This window comes from Acinonyx jubatus, chromosome C1 (genome assembly GCF_027475565.1).
Source record: "Acinonyx jubatus isolate Ajub_Pintada_27869175 chromosome C1, VMU_Ajub_asm_v1.0, whole genome shotgun sequence".
NCBI classification, from domain to species: domain Eukaryota; kingdom Metazoa; phylum Chordata; class Mammalia; order Carnivora; family Felidae; genus Acinonyx; species Acinonyx jubatus.
The window spans coordinates 96,357,031-96,371,738 of record NC_069381.1 but is presented as its reverse complement, the minus strand read 5'-3'; the positions used below and the strand labels follow the sequence as shown (position 1 = coordinate 96,371,738).

General features: G+C 40.7%; 1 protein-coding gene across 3 annotated transcripts in view; it reads left to right on the top strand.

Annotated features, from left to right (window-relative positions):
* Window positions 1-14,708, top strand: part of DENND2C (DENN domain containing 2C) — an 89,178-nt gene that overhangs the window by 57,436 nt on the left and 17,034 nt on the right. For all 3 annotated transcript variants that reach the window (XM_027058283.2, XM_027058281.2, XM_053214637.1), the window contains 8 exons: window positions 3,522-3,566; window positions 6,076-6,263; window positions 9,274-9,383; window positions 11,379-11,448; window positions 12,069-12,146; window positions 12,745-12,885; window positions 13,514-13,662; window positions 14,374-14,551. In XM_027058283.2, coding sequence (XP_026914084.1) covers window positions 3,522-3,566; window positions 6,076-6,263; window positions 9,274-9,383; window positions 11,379-11,448; window positions 12,069-12,146; window positions 12,745-12,885; window positions 13,514-13,662; window positions 14,374-14,551 — 959 coding nt within the window. The remainder of the gene's footprint in view (window positions 1-3,521; window positions 3,567-6,075; window positions 6,264-9,273; window positions 9,384-11,378; window positions 11,449-12,068; window positions 12,147-12,744; window positions 12,886-13,513; window positions 13,663-14,373; window positions 14,552-14,708) is intronic.

The window sequence follows — 14,708 nt, the reverse complement described above, 5'->3', positions numbered from 1 at the left end:
TAAGTAGGTTCTTACTGATCTCTTACTTTATTTGTATGTCTTATGCCTTATGGATTAGGAACATTTCAGTAAATGTGGCTCTAAGATAAGTTTTGAAAAGCCAAGTCTTTTTTTCTCTGTATCGTTATTGGAAAAAACTCGACAGAATGAATTGCGAACTTACAACAATCCCTAAGTTGTAACTCTTCCCCACAAGTGTGTTTTTCTTTTGCAAGGCTCAAAGAAAATATGCATTTACCCAGCCTCTGTAACCAACTCCTCCTGTGGGCCTGAGGAAGTTGTCTCATGCCTGAGGATCTCTTGGCTCCACAGTTACATTTTCAGATTTTGTTTTCCTCCTTAAGCTTTTGTCTGTAGATCAACAATGACTGGTAGAACCAGATAATTGTATTTACCTACTCTGTCAGTACATGCTAGGTTTTACTGAATCTGTTCCAACCTAAACATTTCTTAACTTTTAGTTATCAGTTGTTACAAAATGATTTATTGCCCTTCTTCAGTTCTGTCATTATAATTTTGTGTGTTGAAGTCACGTGTAAAAAACGGACAACCTATTTCTTTTTTGATCCCTATAGATTCTAAATAGATTTTCCTATTGGCTTGTAAGCAAGCCCCTTAACCATCATTCAGTTTCTTGGAACACGGATCATCAAAACCTACAGATGTGAATAGAGGAAAGCCACCCAAATGAGCTTTTGTAGGGTCTCTTCCAGTTGTATTACTTTTCCTTCCTTTCCCCTTTCATTTCTTTCTTTCCAGACACTTGATAGGCCCCTAAGAAGTGCCTGATGCTAAGGACACAAACAGGACTCAGGAGCTCACGGTGTTTGTTCCTTCATGCTGAGTAATATGTCATAGCTCCAGTGTGCTTTCTATCATGGTGGTTAATTTGAAGTTTAAAGCCTATAAGATGGTAGCTACACTTGCAGTGAGCACAGCATAATGTGTGCACTTGTCAAATGGCTATATTGCACACCTGAAATGTATACAAGAGCATGGGACTATTGGCCATGAGTTCAAGCCCCACATTGAGCATGGAGCCTACTATAAATAAATTAATTTTTAAAAATATTTTAAGTTTATTTATTTATTTTCAGAGAGAGAGAGAGAGAGAGAGAGAGAGAGAGAGCACAGGCATGTGAGTGGGGGAGAGGCAGAGAGATAGAGGGAGAGAGGATTCCAAGCAGGTTCTGCACTGACAGCGCCTGATCACGACCCAAGCCAAGATCGAAAGTCGGACAGTCAACCAACTGAGCCACCCAGGTGCCCCTAAAAAAAGTTTTTTTTTTTAGTAAAAGAAAAAGGGGGCGCCTTGTAGGCTCAATCAGTAGAGCATGCAACTCTTGATCTCAGGGTGGTGAGTTCAAGCCCCATGTTTGGGTATGGAGCCTACTTAAAAAAAATTCAAACCCCCCAAACCTATACAGTACACAGTATTTAAATAGGTACTTTTTCTGTTACATGTCTTATGAGGAAGCAACATTTTTTAGCATTCTCTTATTCCTTATCATAAAATTTAAATGAGCACAGCAAATATTGAAATAATGTAGAATGAGAAAAAAATGAAAACCCAAGGTTTCCCAAACCTCCTACTACTCCCAGAAAATTTTATGCACATGCAAATAGTTTTTCTACCCAAATAGTTTTTTTTAAAGAGGAGTGAATAATTCAATTGTGTTGTTTATTTTTTAAATGTTTATTTAATTTTGAGAGAAAGAGAGAGTGCTCATGGGGGAGGGAGTCACAGAATCCGAAGCAGGCTCCTGGATCCAAGCTGTCAGCACAGAGCCCAGTGCGGGGCTCAAACCCACAAACTGCGAGGTCATGATCTGAGCCAAAGTCGGACACTCAACTGACTGAGCCACCCAGGCGCCCCTACCCAAATAGTTTTTTATACCATTCAGACTTTGTATATCTTGTTTTAAATAAAAAAAAAATTAATTAATATATTTCAGAGCTCTTTTAGTATCAACACATAATAGACATTTTGGTTGTTTCACACTTTATTTAACCTATGGATATTGAAGTTCTATGTGTATATATATTTTTTTGCTCTGCAAACAATGCTGCATTATATATCTTTTTGTATATAACTTTGTATATTGGTAAGAATACAGCTATAGAATCAGTACCTAGCATTGGACTTAACCAAAAAATATGTACATGTAAAATTTTTATGACTTCTGCCAAATTGCCCCACAGATTATAATAACTGCTTATATTTCTACGGAAAGCATTTGAAAATGACTTTTTCGCATAATCTTTACTAATACTGTGTTTTATTAAAGCTTTTTATTTTTTCCCATGGCACGGTTGAATATTGTAGCTTACTTATTATTTTAATTTACATTTCTTTAATTTTAAATTTGGACAGTTGTCATGCTTATAGAAAGTTATAAGTCTTTTTGTATAGATTGTCTATTCCTACCCTTTATTCCTTTTTCTGTTGTGCTATAATTTTTCTAATTCATTTGTAACAGCTATTTGAATATGAAGAAATTTATCCTTGTGTCTGCAATGTGTATCACAGTTATTTTCCCAGTTTATCATTCACGTTTTGAATTTAGTAATTTTTATTAGGGAGAAATTTCCATTTTTATATCATCAAGCTTATATATTTTTCATTTATGACTCCTAGCCTTGTTTTTCTTGCTGCAGAAAGTCCTATTTGTGTGCTTAGCATCACACACCCCTTAGTAACCTCTGGAAGTGTCTGGAAAGAAAGAAAAGGGAAAGGAAAGCAGGTTACAGAAAGATTTTTCCCTGTCTGTGCACTTTTAAATTTTGCTTTAACTTTTCAGACTTAATCTAGAAATTTTTCATTCACTTGTTCAGAAAGCTCTGTGTATAAGTGTGTGTGTATGTGTATGTGTGTAAATTGGCCATGTGTCTAGCACTGTGGTGCAAAATACCCCCTTGTAAAAGCATAGCTTCTTATAACCAAGGTACTTAAAATCTGGGGAAAATAAGAGCAGTTCAAAGCAGACTGAGCACTGTAAGAATTCGGAGTAAAGGAATGCTGAATTTGGCCTAGAAGTAGCTTAGAAGCACCATAAAGTAGCTCAGATGTTTCTCTGTAAATTTGTGTGGTTATCCCTCTGAGCCCCACATGTTCCTTTTACTCTGAATTCATGGTTAGTTCTGAGTTGAGGTTTTTATTTAGCCAGGTTGGTGTCTACCTTTGATATCTTGTTTGGGAATATAAGGACAAGGACATGAATGTAGCAATAGAATCTATTCTGAACCAGACTTCTTAGAATCAGGGATGAGCTGGGAGCTGAGGAGGGAGGTGAGGTGTGGGAAGGAGCTAGAGTAGATTAGTTGCCCCTCTGGTCCTGAGCAGCTATTTTCTTTTGTGACTGCCCTACCCTGTTGTAACCAGGTGGTCTGGAGAACGGCTCAGCGTCCTTATTACCCCTGATTCCAGGGCTCCCGGCCCATGGAGACTTTTACACTGTTCTCATCCCCATGGACTCCCTACTGTCGAACAAGACAAATAGAAACTCTTTCTCTCTTTTCAGGTGAAACCAGTGGGAACGAAAGTGATGCGGAGTATCTGCCAAAGAGTGAGTGAGTCAGTGGGGCTGCTCCCTTTCTCGTGATGATCATGGTCATGGGTGGAGTAGCACCTGCCTTTGGGATTGAGCATGTTTTTCCCACATTCAGCTTTATTTAGTGGGTGATATTTTTATGGTAAGACCTGCTGAAATTTGGGGGACTAAGCAGTACACTGTTAGATGTTCGACAGCGTTAAAAACCTCCCGTGGTGGAATGAGGCAAACAGTACGGCTCTTAAGATGGAGTGTTCTTAGGGGAGCAGCGAAACTGCATGTTCAGACATAGGTGCAGGAGTTTCCCAGCAGCCAAAACAGAGTATGTGAATCATCCTCTGAGACAAATACATACCATTAAATATCTAATTTTTCATAATCACTCAAGTGTACTTATTTAACTTTGACATCTCTGATACTGAGATAGGAAATATCGATCTATTTCTCATTTACAGACATTTACTTATATTTCAAATTATTGTGCCCTTTGCTTTCTACTAGCACATAGAATCTGCCATACATTTTTTGACTGTATGTGTTCAGACATATCATGGTCTCTGTATCCTTCACGTAATGGATTTTCATAGCAAATTATATAGTTCCTGTTTCACTGACTGACATATCGAGGCATGGAGACAGTCAGAGACATGAATTGTCAAAGCTGAGTGTAGGGCAGTTCCGAGTCTGATACTCGGGTCTTATGATTAATAGTCATGTGCTCTCTCCGTTGGCCTGATTGCTTCAGGTGTTTGATTCTGGAGCCTTACTAAGGTGAAACTTAAGTCATCATCAAGTTCAGCCTGGATGTGTAAGGATGACAGAGCTAATGCCGTTGCTGCTGAGAAACAGGACATAAAATTTTCTTGATTTGAACTGAGCTTTGCCTAGAGCACTAAATGTACTGGATAGTTCGGGGGAGCCATTTCGAGATGAATTTTGAAGTGTTCTTAATATTTTATCCGTGGTGTAACTTCTTTGGGGGCAGAGTGTGTCACATCTCAAAAGAGAAGCAAACAATTAGTCAGAGACTGCGTCTTTCGATCGTGGCTCAGAATAACACATCATCAACTCTCTGGGCCACTTAGACTATTTCTTCTGCAAGTTCTGCATTTCCTCTACAGGAGACTACCCCAAATTGTCCACAGTTTGGAGATAAATGAGAATAAAGAATAAATGCTACCCAGTTTTGAGTGGAATTTCTCATATTTAAGTAGTATGCTTCCATAATTTCATTCTTTTGAGAAATAGTCTATTAATAGGTGTCTTCTTTTGGTTCATTTTTCCCCTCTTGGATTTAACACCATATATTGATGTAAGCATGTGTCCGTTGTCAGTAATACATGCCAAGGAGAGAAGGGTAAAAGGCAGTTTCTTTAATGTGAGGATATTTATTTTAATTTTATCAAACTCATCCTTTTGTGTACTTAGCCTCTGTAGGACTCTGTTCTTTTATCAGATCTTCCCCCCAGCCTACACACACACACACACACACACACACACACACACACACACACACACACATGATTTCATGGTCCCAATGATAAGGGAAACAAAGGCAAGAGAAATGCAGCTTAAAGTAAATTTCCTTACAGCCTGCAGCCCACTGATAGACACCTGAAACATGCAGAGCGTGGCCTTCCTCAAGGAATTCATGGCTGCCTTCCTGCCTTAATGTTTATGTTTTATTAAAAACTAAAAGTAGAGGCACCTGGGTGGTTCAGTTGGTTAAGCATCTGACTCTTGATTTTGGCTGAGGTCATGATCTCACAGTTTGTGAGTTCGAGCCGCACATTGGGCTTCGGGCTGGCAGTGTGGAGCCTGTTTGGGATTCTCTCTCTCCCTCTCTCTCTCTGCTCCCCTTCCCTCAAAATTAATAAATAAACTTTTAAAAAACTTAAAAAAAAAAACCTAAAAGCAACCTTATCTTGACACTAGTTACATCTTCAGGGTCCTGGAAGACCCTGCCTTTAGCATCCGGAAATTCCTTAGAAACTCACTTCATCTCTATCCCCCCTCCCTCCACACACTCAAAAGTATATAATCAGTCTCTCCTCACAACCCCAGTGCAGCTCTTTCTGCCCACGGGTCCTGTGCCCATGCTATAATGAAACCTCATTTTTGCACCAAAAACGTCTCAAGAATTCTTTCTCAGTCATTTACTCACGAACCCCGCTTCATAATTTCATCACCAGCCAGTGGCATCTGTTGTCAGGCCATTGCTTTCACCTGACGTTTTCCACGTATCCTGGTGTTACGCCGCGGAAGATGGGAGAGCATAGAATATGTGTTGGGACGCACCTAGAGTATCGGTTGGGACACCGCGGGCTCCTGGGCGCTTGTGAGACTCTGTACTTGTTCCCCAAGTATGTCATAGCCCTCGCAGGGCTGTGTGGCAGACGTCGGTTAGTCAGCACTCCGTCAGCAATGACTGGGTGAAGATTAATCCATATGGGTCATGACCTCTGGGTGCTGGAGGGAAGATGGGGCTATGAAGGAAAAACAGTGCTCCCTGATTTCATTGCAGACCGCCACAAGCGCTTAGCCCAGCTCCAGCAGTCTTCCAAGAGGAATCCTCACTACCAGACCTTAGAGAGGGATCTTATTGAATTACAGGAGCAGCAGCTCTTTGAACTTTTTGTGGTGGTGTCCCTCCAGAAGAAGCCATCGGAAATAAGCTACATTCCCCAGGTCATACAGCAGTTCCCTGGCAAGGTAGGTGCAGGGAGACCAAGAGGCGTCAAGGAGTGTTCTTGTGTCTCTGTGTTTTATCTCCGCTCTTCTTTCTATTGTGATCTCAAGCAGCTTTTACTAATACTGTACCTTTTGTAGAATCTGGTAAGTGACTCTGGTGATGTCTCACGTCTGGCCTGAGCTGCAAACAAGGGCAAAATCTTATTATCCAAATTGTTTATTTTATTTTATTTTTTTGCTCTGCTGTTTACTAAATGCCCTTTAGCAAGTTGCAAAACCTCAGTTTTCTCATTCTTTTTTTTTTTAATGTTTGTTTATTTTTGACAGAGAGACAGAGCATGAGCGGGGGAGGGGCAGAGAGAGGGGGAGACACAGAATCTGAAGCAGGGTCCAGGCTCTGAGCTGTCAGCACAGAGTCCAGTGCAGGGCTCGAACTCACAGACCGTGAGATCATGGCCTGAGCCGAAGTCGGATGCTCAACCAACTGAGCCACCCAGGCGCCCCTCAGTTTTCTCATTCTTGATGAGGGGAACAGTAAATATGACAGAACAGGGTAGCAGTTTAGAGCATGGACTCTTAAGCCAACTCTCTGCGCTTGCCACTAATTAGCACTGTGACTTTGAGCAGTTACTTAACTGCTCTGTGCCTTGGTTTCTTCATTTGTAAAATGGAGGTAATCATAATAATGTCTATCCCGTTGAGTTGCAGTGAGGATTAAATGAGCTGTATAAGGCACTTAGAATAGTGTCTAGCATATAGTCAGCACTATAGAATGTTACCCATTATTAGTGAGGGTTTAATAAGATAATGTATTTAAAGTGCTTAACACAGTCCCTGGCACATAGTAAGCACTTCATGAATGGTAGCTATTGTTAACAAATATTATTTGATTTTCTCTGTCTTATGCCTGAGAGGGCATAACATTAAAAAGCAAACAGAAACCCCACACTGTAGATTGAGAGAGAAACCGCAGAAGAAAACAAAAAGTTTTATAGTTTATTTTGTATTTAATTTTTCCTGCTTTTTGAACAACGGGTCCACAGTTTCATCTTGCAACTGTGCTCTGCAAATTATGTAATGAGCCTTGGTAAGGCGTGATCCCTTTAAATAGGGAATCTCCTCACTCTCCATCTTAATACTTGGGCCATGTCTCTTATTTAAGTTATCTGCTCAGATGCTTTAGGAACTTGAGATTTAAACCCCGACTTATGTGTTTCACCAAAAAAAGCTAGGGGAGCACAACTGTACTGGAATGGAATCTAAGAGACATTTCCTGCATAAGTTCTCATTAGAAAAAAAAAAAAAAGTGCTAGGGCACCTGGGTGCCTCAGTTGGTTAAGCGTTTTAACTTTGGCTCAGGTCATGATCTCGTGATTTGTGGGTTTGAGCCTCGCGTTGGGCTCTGCACTGGCAGTGCAGAACCTGCTTGGGATTCCCTCTCTCCCTCTCTTTCTCCACCCCTCCTCCGCTTGCTCTCTCTTTCTCTCTCTCTCAGAAAAAAATAACCTTAAAAAAAAAGTGGTCAACAACATTCCTACTGTAAACAAAACTGTTTAATTTCTTATAAAATTCTTCAGTGTAGCCTGAGAGCCACAGTGTCACAACACTGAACCATGGAAGTCTACAATGATGTAATGCAGATAGTCTTGAAGAGTCCAATTTCCCATAAAGAGAAGCTTAATTTTTTTTTCCGATTTTTCAATCAGTCTTACCTTTGCAGAAATCTCGAGGTTGAACATTATTTTTCAACAAAGTCTGAATTAACGGGCTCAGAGCCAGATAAGGACCCAGCTGAGTCTGGCAGGGATTGAGGGATGTTTCTAAGCAAATTACTTAGCCTCCTTGTGCATTAGGCTCCCATAAGTTAAGGAGGGAGAGAGCTGACCAAGTCTCTCTTGATTGCGTTGTGGAAAACCATAAATGAAGACAATTCCGAGTCATTTAACAATGTAAAAATAATAGAAGGTGAGACAACTGAACTTTTGTTAGAATGCTTTTCCGTTTCTGAAGAGCTAAATGAACGTCTAGGTGACTCAGAATGGCTGCATGTTTTGTTTCAGAAATTAAATTAAAGGATTAATTTGTATTAGCTACATGAGGGTGCTATGGCTATAATAGACTTATTTTCTGCTTGTTTCCATACTAATTTTTAAATGTCTTTTGGTTTAACTAAATTTAGATTGTTCTTTTAAGTATGATACCAGACTTGCACACAAAGGCCTTCCACGCTAAAATTTCACAGGAAATTGCAAACTAGTAATTAGTTAGCAAAGATTATATGCTAAAGGAAATGATTATATATGGGATAGATTCTAAAAATAGTATCTTTTCTTTTTTTTTCTTTTTTTTTTAAATTTTTTAGCGTTTATTTATTTTTGAGACAGAGAGAGACAGAGCATGAACGGGGGAGGGTCAGAGAGAGAGGGAGACACAGAATCTGAAACAGGCTCCAGGCTCTGAGCTGTCAGCACAGAGCCCGACGTGGGACTTGAACTCACGAACCGTGAGATCATGACCTGAGCTGAAGTCGGACACTTAACCGACTGAGCCACCCAGGCGCCCCAAAATAGTATCTTTTCTAAATAACATTCAAAACACCTTTGACTATTGATCAGAGAGTGTCTGGCACTAACTGGGCTTTTGCTATCAGTGTGCTATAGAATAGGTTTTTATTTTATGTCCCATGACTTATTAAAATATTGGGTTTCCACTAGTATGTGAATCCTGAATTACGATTCTACCTCTAGACTAGAAACTATTTTCAGTCACTCCTCTTACATCAGATTATAGGATCTCCACAAGTAACCATTTCTATGTCAAAATAGGATTCTTTATTCTTAGTAACCGTGTTCTCAGTGTATCTTCAGTGATTACTGGCCTTGGCCTTCCTGTCGTGTGAAACAACACAACACTGTGCTGAGATGACTACTTAGGCTTATCAGAGACCTCTTTTCCCATGACTAGGCTGTTTTGTATATATAGTCTCTGCTTACGTAGAATATTAGTCACCTATAAATGTTCCGTTTTTCAGGGTGATCATGGCTTTAAGCAGTCCAAAGACACTGAAGAGAGGCTCAAAGTTATCCCCAAGTTTTGTTTTCCTGACTCAAAAGACTGGGTGCCAACCTCAGAACTCAAGAGGTAAATGGGTTCCTTAATCTGATTTCTCATTTTTGGAACTGCAAAAATAGAATCCGAATGTTTGAGAAATGGGTAGAGCCAGCAGTTAAAGCTATGTGGACACTGTAGCAGGTCAAGGATGCAGTGGGAGGAAAGGAAGAAACAGAATTAGAACATTTCCTATGTGAGTTCAAAAAAGAAAAACATGGAATAGTTTCAGTGTCAAAGGGAAAACGAGTTTGAGAAGCTCTGCAGTTGGCCAGTTCTGGGGGGGAAAGTTCCGTTTTATATACAATCAGAAATGCCACCAAGTGGACAGAAAAGGAAAAAGGACTTGGGCTTAGGGACCCTACTTAGGAGGTAAAACAGTGGTGTCTGCACCTTGTTTCTCCTTCAAGTTGACGGAAGCCACAGCCCAGATTGTACGTTCCCCTGCGAAACTTGTACAAAGGGAGGATCCAGATTGGGAGGTGTGAGCATTATTGAGAAGGGAAGACAAGGAATTTCTTCCTGGTATCTCGAGGGAACTGTATTCAATTAGTAAACAGTTTTCCTCCCTGAATCCTGCTTGTAAGTAGATAACTGCTCCGTTCAGAACTGTAATTATTGACCGTGCTATTTAGGCCGAAACTCGTGATTCTGGAACCGTGTCACATGCAGATAACATGCTGGAGGAGAGCCTCGGCTGTTGCCTAAGTAGCTGCTCTGCCTTTCTGCCTCACCTTGCCTCCAGTCTGAGCTGCTGTCTCGCCTAACCAGTTTGGCCTGATGGCCACTCTCCTCTCTGAACCATCAATCCTTATGGTCTTAAGCTGTCAGGTGCACTGCTAACTGCAAAAGCAGCTTCTTTCATAATGGCCTGGCCGCTCCATAGCTGGCTTTTCTGCCCAATGAGTTATGTGGGTTTTTTTTTTTTTCTGGAACATTTGGGAAATACAGAGGAATAAATAAAAAGCGGAAGTTATAAGTCACTGGCATTCTGGCACTCAGGGATAATAACTAAATATGTTGGCATATTCCCTTTCAATCTTTGTTTTTGGCCATATATAGATGTATGTATTCACTGCTCAAATTTGGATTTCTTTGATTATTAATGAATTTCTTTCTTGGTCTTCTTTTTATAAACTATGCAGATGAATTTCTTTCTTGGTCTTCTTTTTATAAACTATGCAGATCTTTTTTTTAATGTTTTTTTGAGAGAGAGAGAGAGAGAGCACTCAAGAGTGAGAGAGAGTAGAGAAAGAGGGGGAAAGAGGATCTGAAGTGGGCTCTATGCTGACAGCAGAGAGCCCGATGTGGGGCTCGAACTCACGAACTGTGAGATCATGACCTGATCTGAGGTCGGAGGCTTAACTGAGTCACCCAGGTGCTCCTCTCTGCAAATCTTTTGCTTATGTTTCCGGTGAGGAGCTGATAATTTTCCTAGCAACTTTTATAGTTAAGGATATAACCCTTTGCCAATCACTGTTCCATAGGACCTCTCGGAACTAAATAGAAGAATTTGGAAGGGAAAAATACCTTTCCTAAATGTTAGACTTTATCAGATATTCACTAAAAGGAAAATAGGCTTTATTAATAGCTAGACTGGGTAAATAAGAAAGTAAAAGGCAGTGGCATCAGAAGGTCATCCTGTACTTTCTCTCTCACACATACAGTGTCAGGCAAGATATTCTCAGGCCTGGACATTCTTCCTCAGGAGGAAGGTGGCTTGCAATAAATGTGGTATTAATGCCTCCTCTTACATCACAAAATGACTGCTGTTGGACACTAATTTTAAATTGTTTGTTCTGGGGCGCCGGGGTGGCTAAGTTGGTTAAGTGTCTGACTTCAGCTCAGGTCGTGATCTCACAGTTTGTGAGTTCGAGCCCCACGTCGGGCTCTGCACTGTGTGGAGCCTGCTTGGGATTCTCTCTCTCCCCCCTACTCTAAACAAACAAACTTAAAAAAATAGTTTGTTCCATGAAGAATGTAATAATTAGTTGTTTAGATCTCACCTATCGACTATTTTTTTTTCAGTGAAACATTCTCCTTTGTCTTAACTGGTGAAGATGGGAGCCGCTGGTTTGGTTACTGTAAGAAGCTCTTGGTAAGTACCAGTCTTGTTCTACAGGCAGGGTTGGGCAATAGAGTCCTCAGTAGAGACCAGGGACACCTGGCTGGCTCAGTCGGAAGAGTGTGCAACTCTCGATCTGGAAGTCATGAATTCGAGCCCCATGCTGGGTGTAGAGATTACTAAAAAAAAAAGAAACAATAGAATCAGACTAGGAACTTCAGAAACTCTATTTTTCTAGATGAGTTTGAGGGCTGCATAATCACCCATGGATTAAAGAAGCTGCATTAGCTTTAACTAGTAAGAGCGAGGTTGGAGTTAGCAACGAGTGTCCCAGAATAAGAAGGGTATGGACTTCTTTTATTACTTGTGTGTTTGTAATAGATGAAGAAACCAATGACAGAGTGGTTAAATATCAGCCTGGGTCTATTCAAGGGATGGCGTGAATTAAGCCATTCGCGGGAGCTCTGAGTTACTTGCTTCTTGTTTAGATGCTGCCACTAAACCTGGAATAAATCATGCTATCATTTTTTTTAGCATTTTCCAATCTAGCCTTGGTTCCTACTCTGTACTAAAGAGTACTAAGAGAGTATTCATAGTTCAAATTAACAAAGACTTGTGCCGCGTCATTTTTGCTTTGATGTGTTTTGTTTTAGCCAGAAGGCAAAGGGAAGCGACTCCCTGAGGTGTACTGCATGGTTAGCCGCCTGGGCTGCTTCAACCTTTTTTCCAAGGTGAGTGTAGAATGAGCCCTGGGAAAGGTGCTGTGCTTCCTGGGCTCCGAGTACGTGTTGTTTCTGATGATTTCACTGGGCTACATCTTGTGACACAGACTCTAGCATACTACTTTAGGAAGCGTTCTCAGTAGTAGATTAGAGCCACAAGTTTGAAGGTTTACATTCGTCTAGACTAGACTATGTTTACATTTGTCTAGTTTACCGGAGTCACTATGTTGTTGCGTCATCTCATTTTGACTTGCCAAACCTCCCAGCTTCAAGGGGAACGTAGCCTGAAGCTTACCTTGCCTCATGAGTCTTTCCCAGACCTCAAACTGCAAGATATCATGGTCGGTGTCCCCTTCTCTGCCCCTACCATAGGGAGGTGGAAAGGAGCTCCTCTTCTAAAAATGAGTGGATTGATTTGAGTAACTTTTCTTGGAGATATAAAGATACCCCCAAGAGATACGAGGCCTTTAATGAACTTTTTTTCATTGCGGAAGCTTATCTGTCTTAAAATCTGTTGGTGTAATTTGCAAGCTTGTGCACCAAGTTTGGTAGTTCCTTATGTGTTTGAACTGAGTCCCTAATAAAGTAACATATGTTGCACGTGCAGATTCTGGATGAAGTGGAGAAGAGAAGGGAAATGTCTCCAGCCCTGGTTTACCCATTCATGCGAAGTGTCATGGAAGCTCCCTTCCCAGCTCCTGGACGCACCATCACAGTTAAGAGCTACCTCCCTGGGGCTGGCGATGGGGTAAGTTAGCTCATGTTGAAAAAGGCTTGATAGCCACCAAAAAGCAGGCCTTACACTAATAGGTAGAATTTCCAGAAGCCTCAGGGCGTAGATTTCCCTTTTCCATAAACTGTGCAGAATGTGTTTTAGTACCAAAAATCACTGGTGAAATGGCCAGTTGTGAGACATTGTGAGTTGGTCCAGTTGTGAGATAGTCGAGCCGTCTAGGAGCTAGAGGTTTTCTGCCTTTCGTAGACTGAGCCCCGTTTGTAACAATAGCAGTGTGATAAATGATGATTATACATGCTATTGTCTGGTAAAATAAAAGGTTTTACCAGAAACTTACAGCGTGAAAAGAAGTTATTAGGGGGCACTGGCTGGTCCAGTCAATAGAGCACATGACTTTTGAACTCAAGGTTATGATTTTGAGCCCCATGTTGGGTATAGAGATTATTTAAAAAAAAATAAAATCCTTAAAAGAAATAATTAGGTGTTAGGTCTTGGGAGTAGTTGTAGACAGCTTCACAAACTCTGTAGCAAAACCTTTTTCCTGCATTTCCCCTGTAAAAGAATGACAGGATCCATTAATGGTGTCATTATAGATTGTTTTCCAACCTGAACTCCCCTGATTCGAATTCTTTCATTTCAGTCTATTGAACTCTGCCGACCATTGGATTCCCGACTAGAACATGTTGACTTTGAATGTCTCTTTAAGTGCCTGAGTGTGTGCAATCTCATCCGGGTCTGTGCCTCCCTCCTTTTGGAACGGAGGGTAATCTTTGTTGCCAACAGCCTAAGGTGAGAAATTTGTAAAATATGTCACTTCCTACTGGTATTTCACTTGTTTTCACTATTTTAAAATTTGGGCATTTACAAAAACTGGAGGATCTCAGTTACCTAATGCCATAGTGACGTGGATAATTCCAAATGGTCAGTAATCCAGAGCTATTTTGCATTAGGCTATAGCCGTCACTTTGGGATTGCAGTGAATTTATCTTTCTAAATGTGTTTTACTTAAACCGTTGTTAAATGTTCATACTGCTGGAATGAATAAGTCATGGGATAAAAGGTACACCATGGGGAATATCGTCCATGATACTGTAATGCTAAGGTGACAGGTGGTCGCAACACTTGTGAGCATAGTATAATGTGGAGAGACTTGGAGTCACTATGTTTACACCTGAAACCAGTGTCACGTTGGTGACACCTGAAACTAAGGTAACATCAGTATAGCGTGTCAACTATACTCAAACAAGAAATTAGTTGGCATTCCTTTATCTAAGTACACATTAACTTTTAGCAATATAAATTGTGGGGAAAAGCTGATTAAGACTAAAACTTTTCTGTGAATTAAGTTAAAAATGTAAACAAAATGTCAAAAATTAATGAGTCCTCACAGAATCGCTCATCTGTGATCACTAACCGGTGTCAGGTAATTCTGTAACATCCTATCTGAACCATTCTCCACGTGTTGAGTGCGTCACACTGTCTGCTTTCTTCTCTGGCCAGCACCCTGTCAAAATGTGGCCATGCTGTGGTTGCCACACTGTATCCGTTCACCTGGCAGCATACCTACATCCCAGTCCTACCAGCATCTATGATCGACATCGTGTGCTCACCCACTCCATTCCTTATTGGAATCCTGTCTTGCTCCTTACCGCAGCTCCAGGACCTCCCCATTGAAGAGGTGAGATGGGAGAAATAGTACCTGTGGAAAAGACAGGGCACTGACAAATGAAAACAGATTGCCTTTAAGAGTGTTGGAGTCGTCATTCGTATTAAAAGACAATATTCATATAGTATGCCATCCTATTTTTGTATCTTTTTATTAAAGTGAGAAAAAT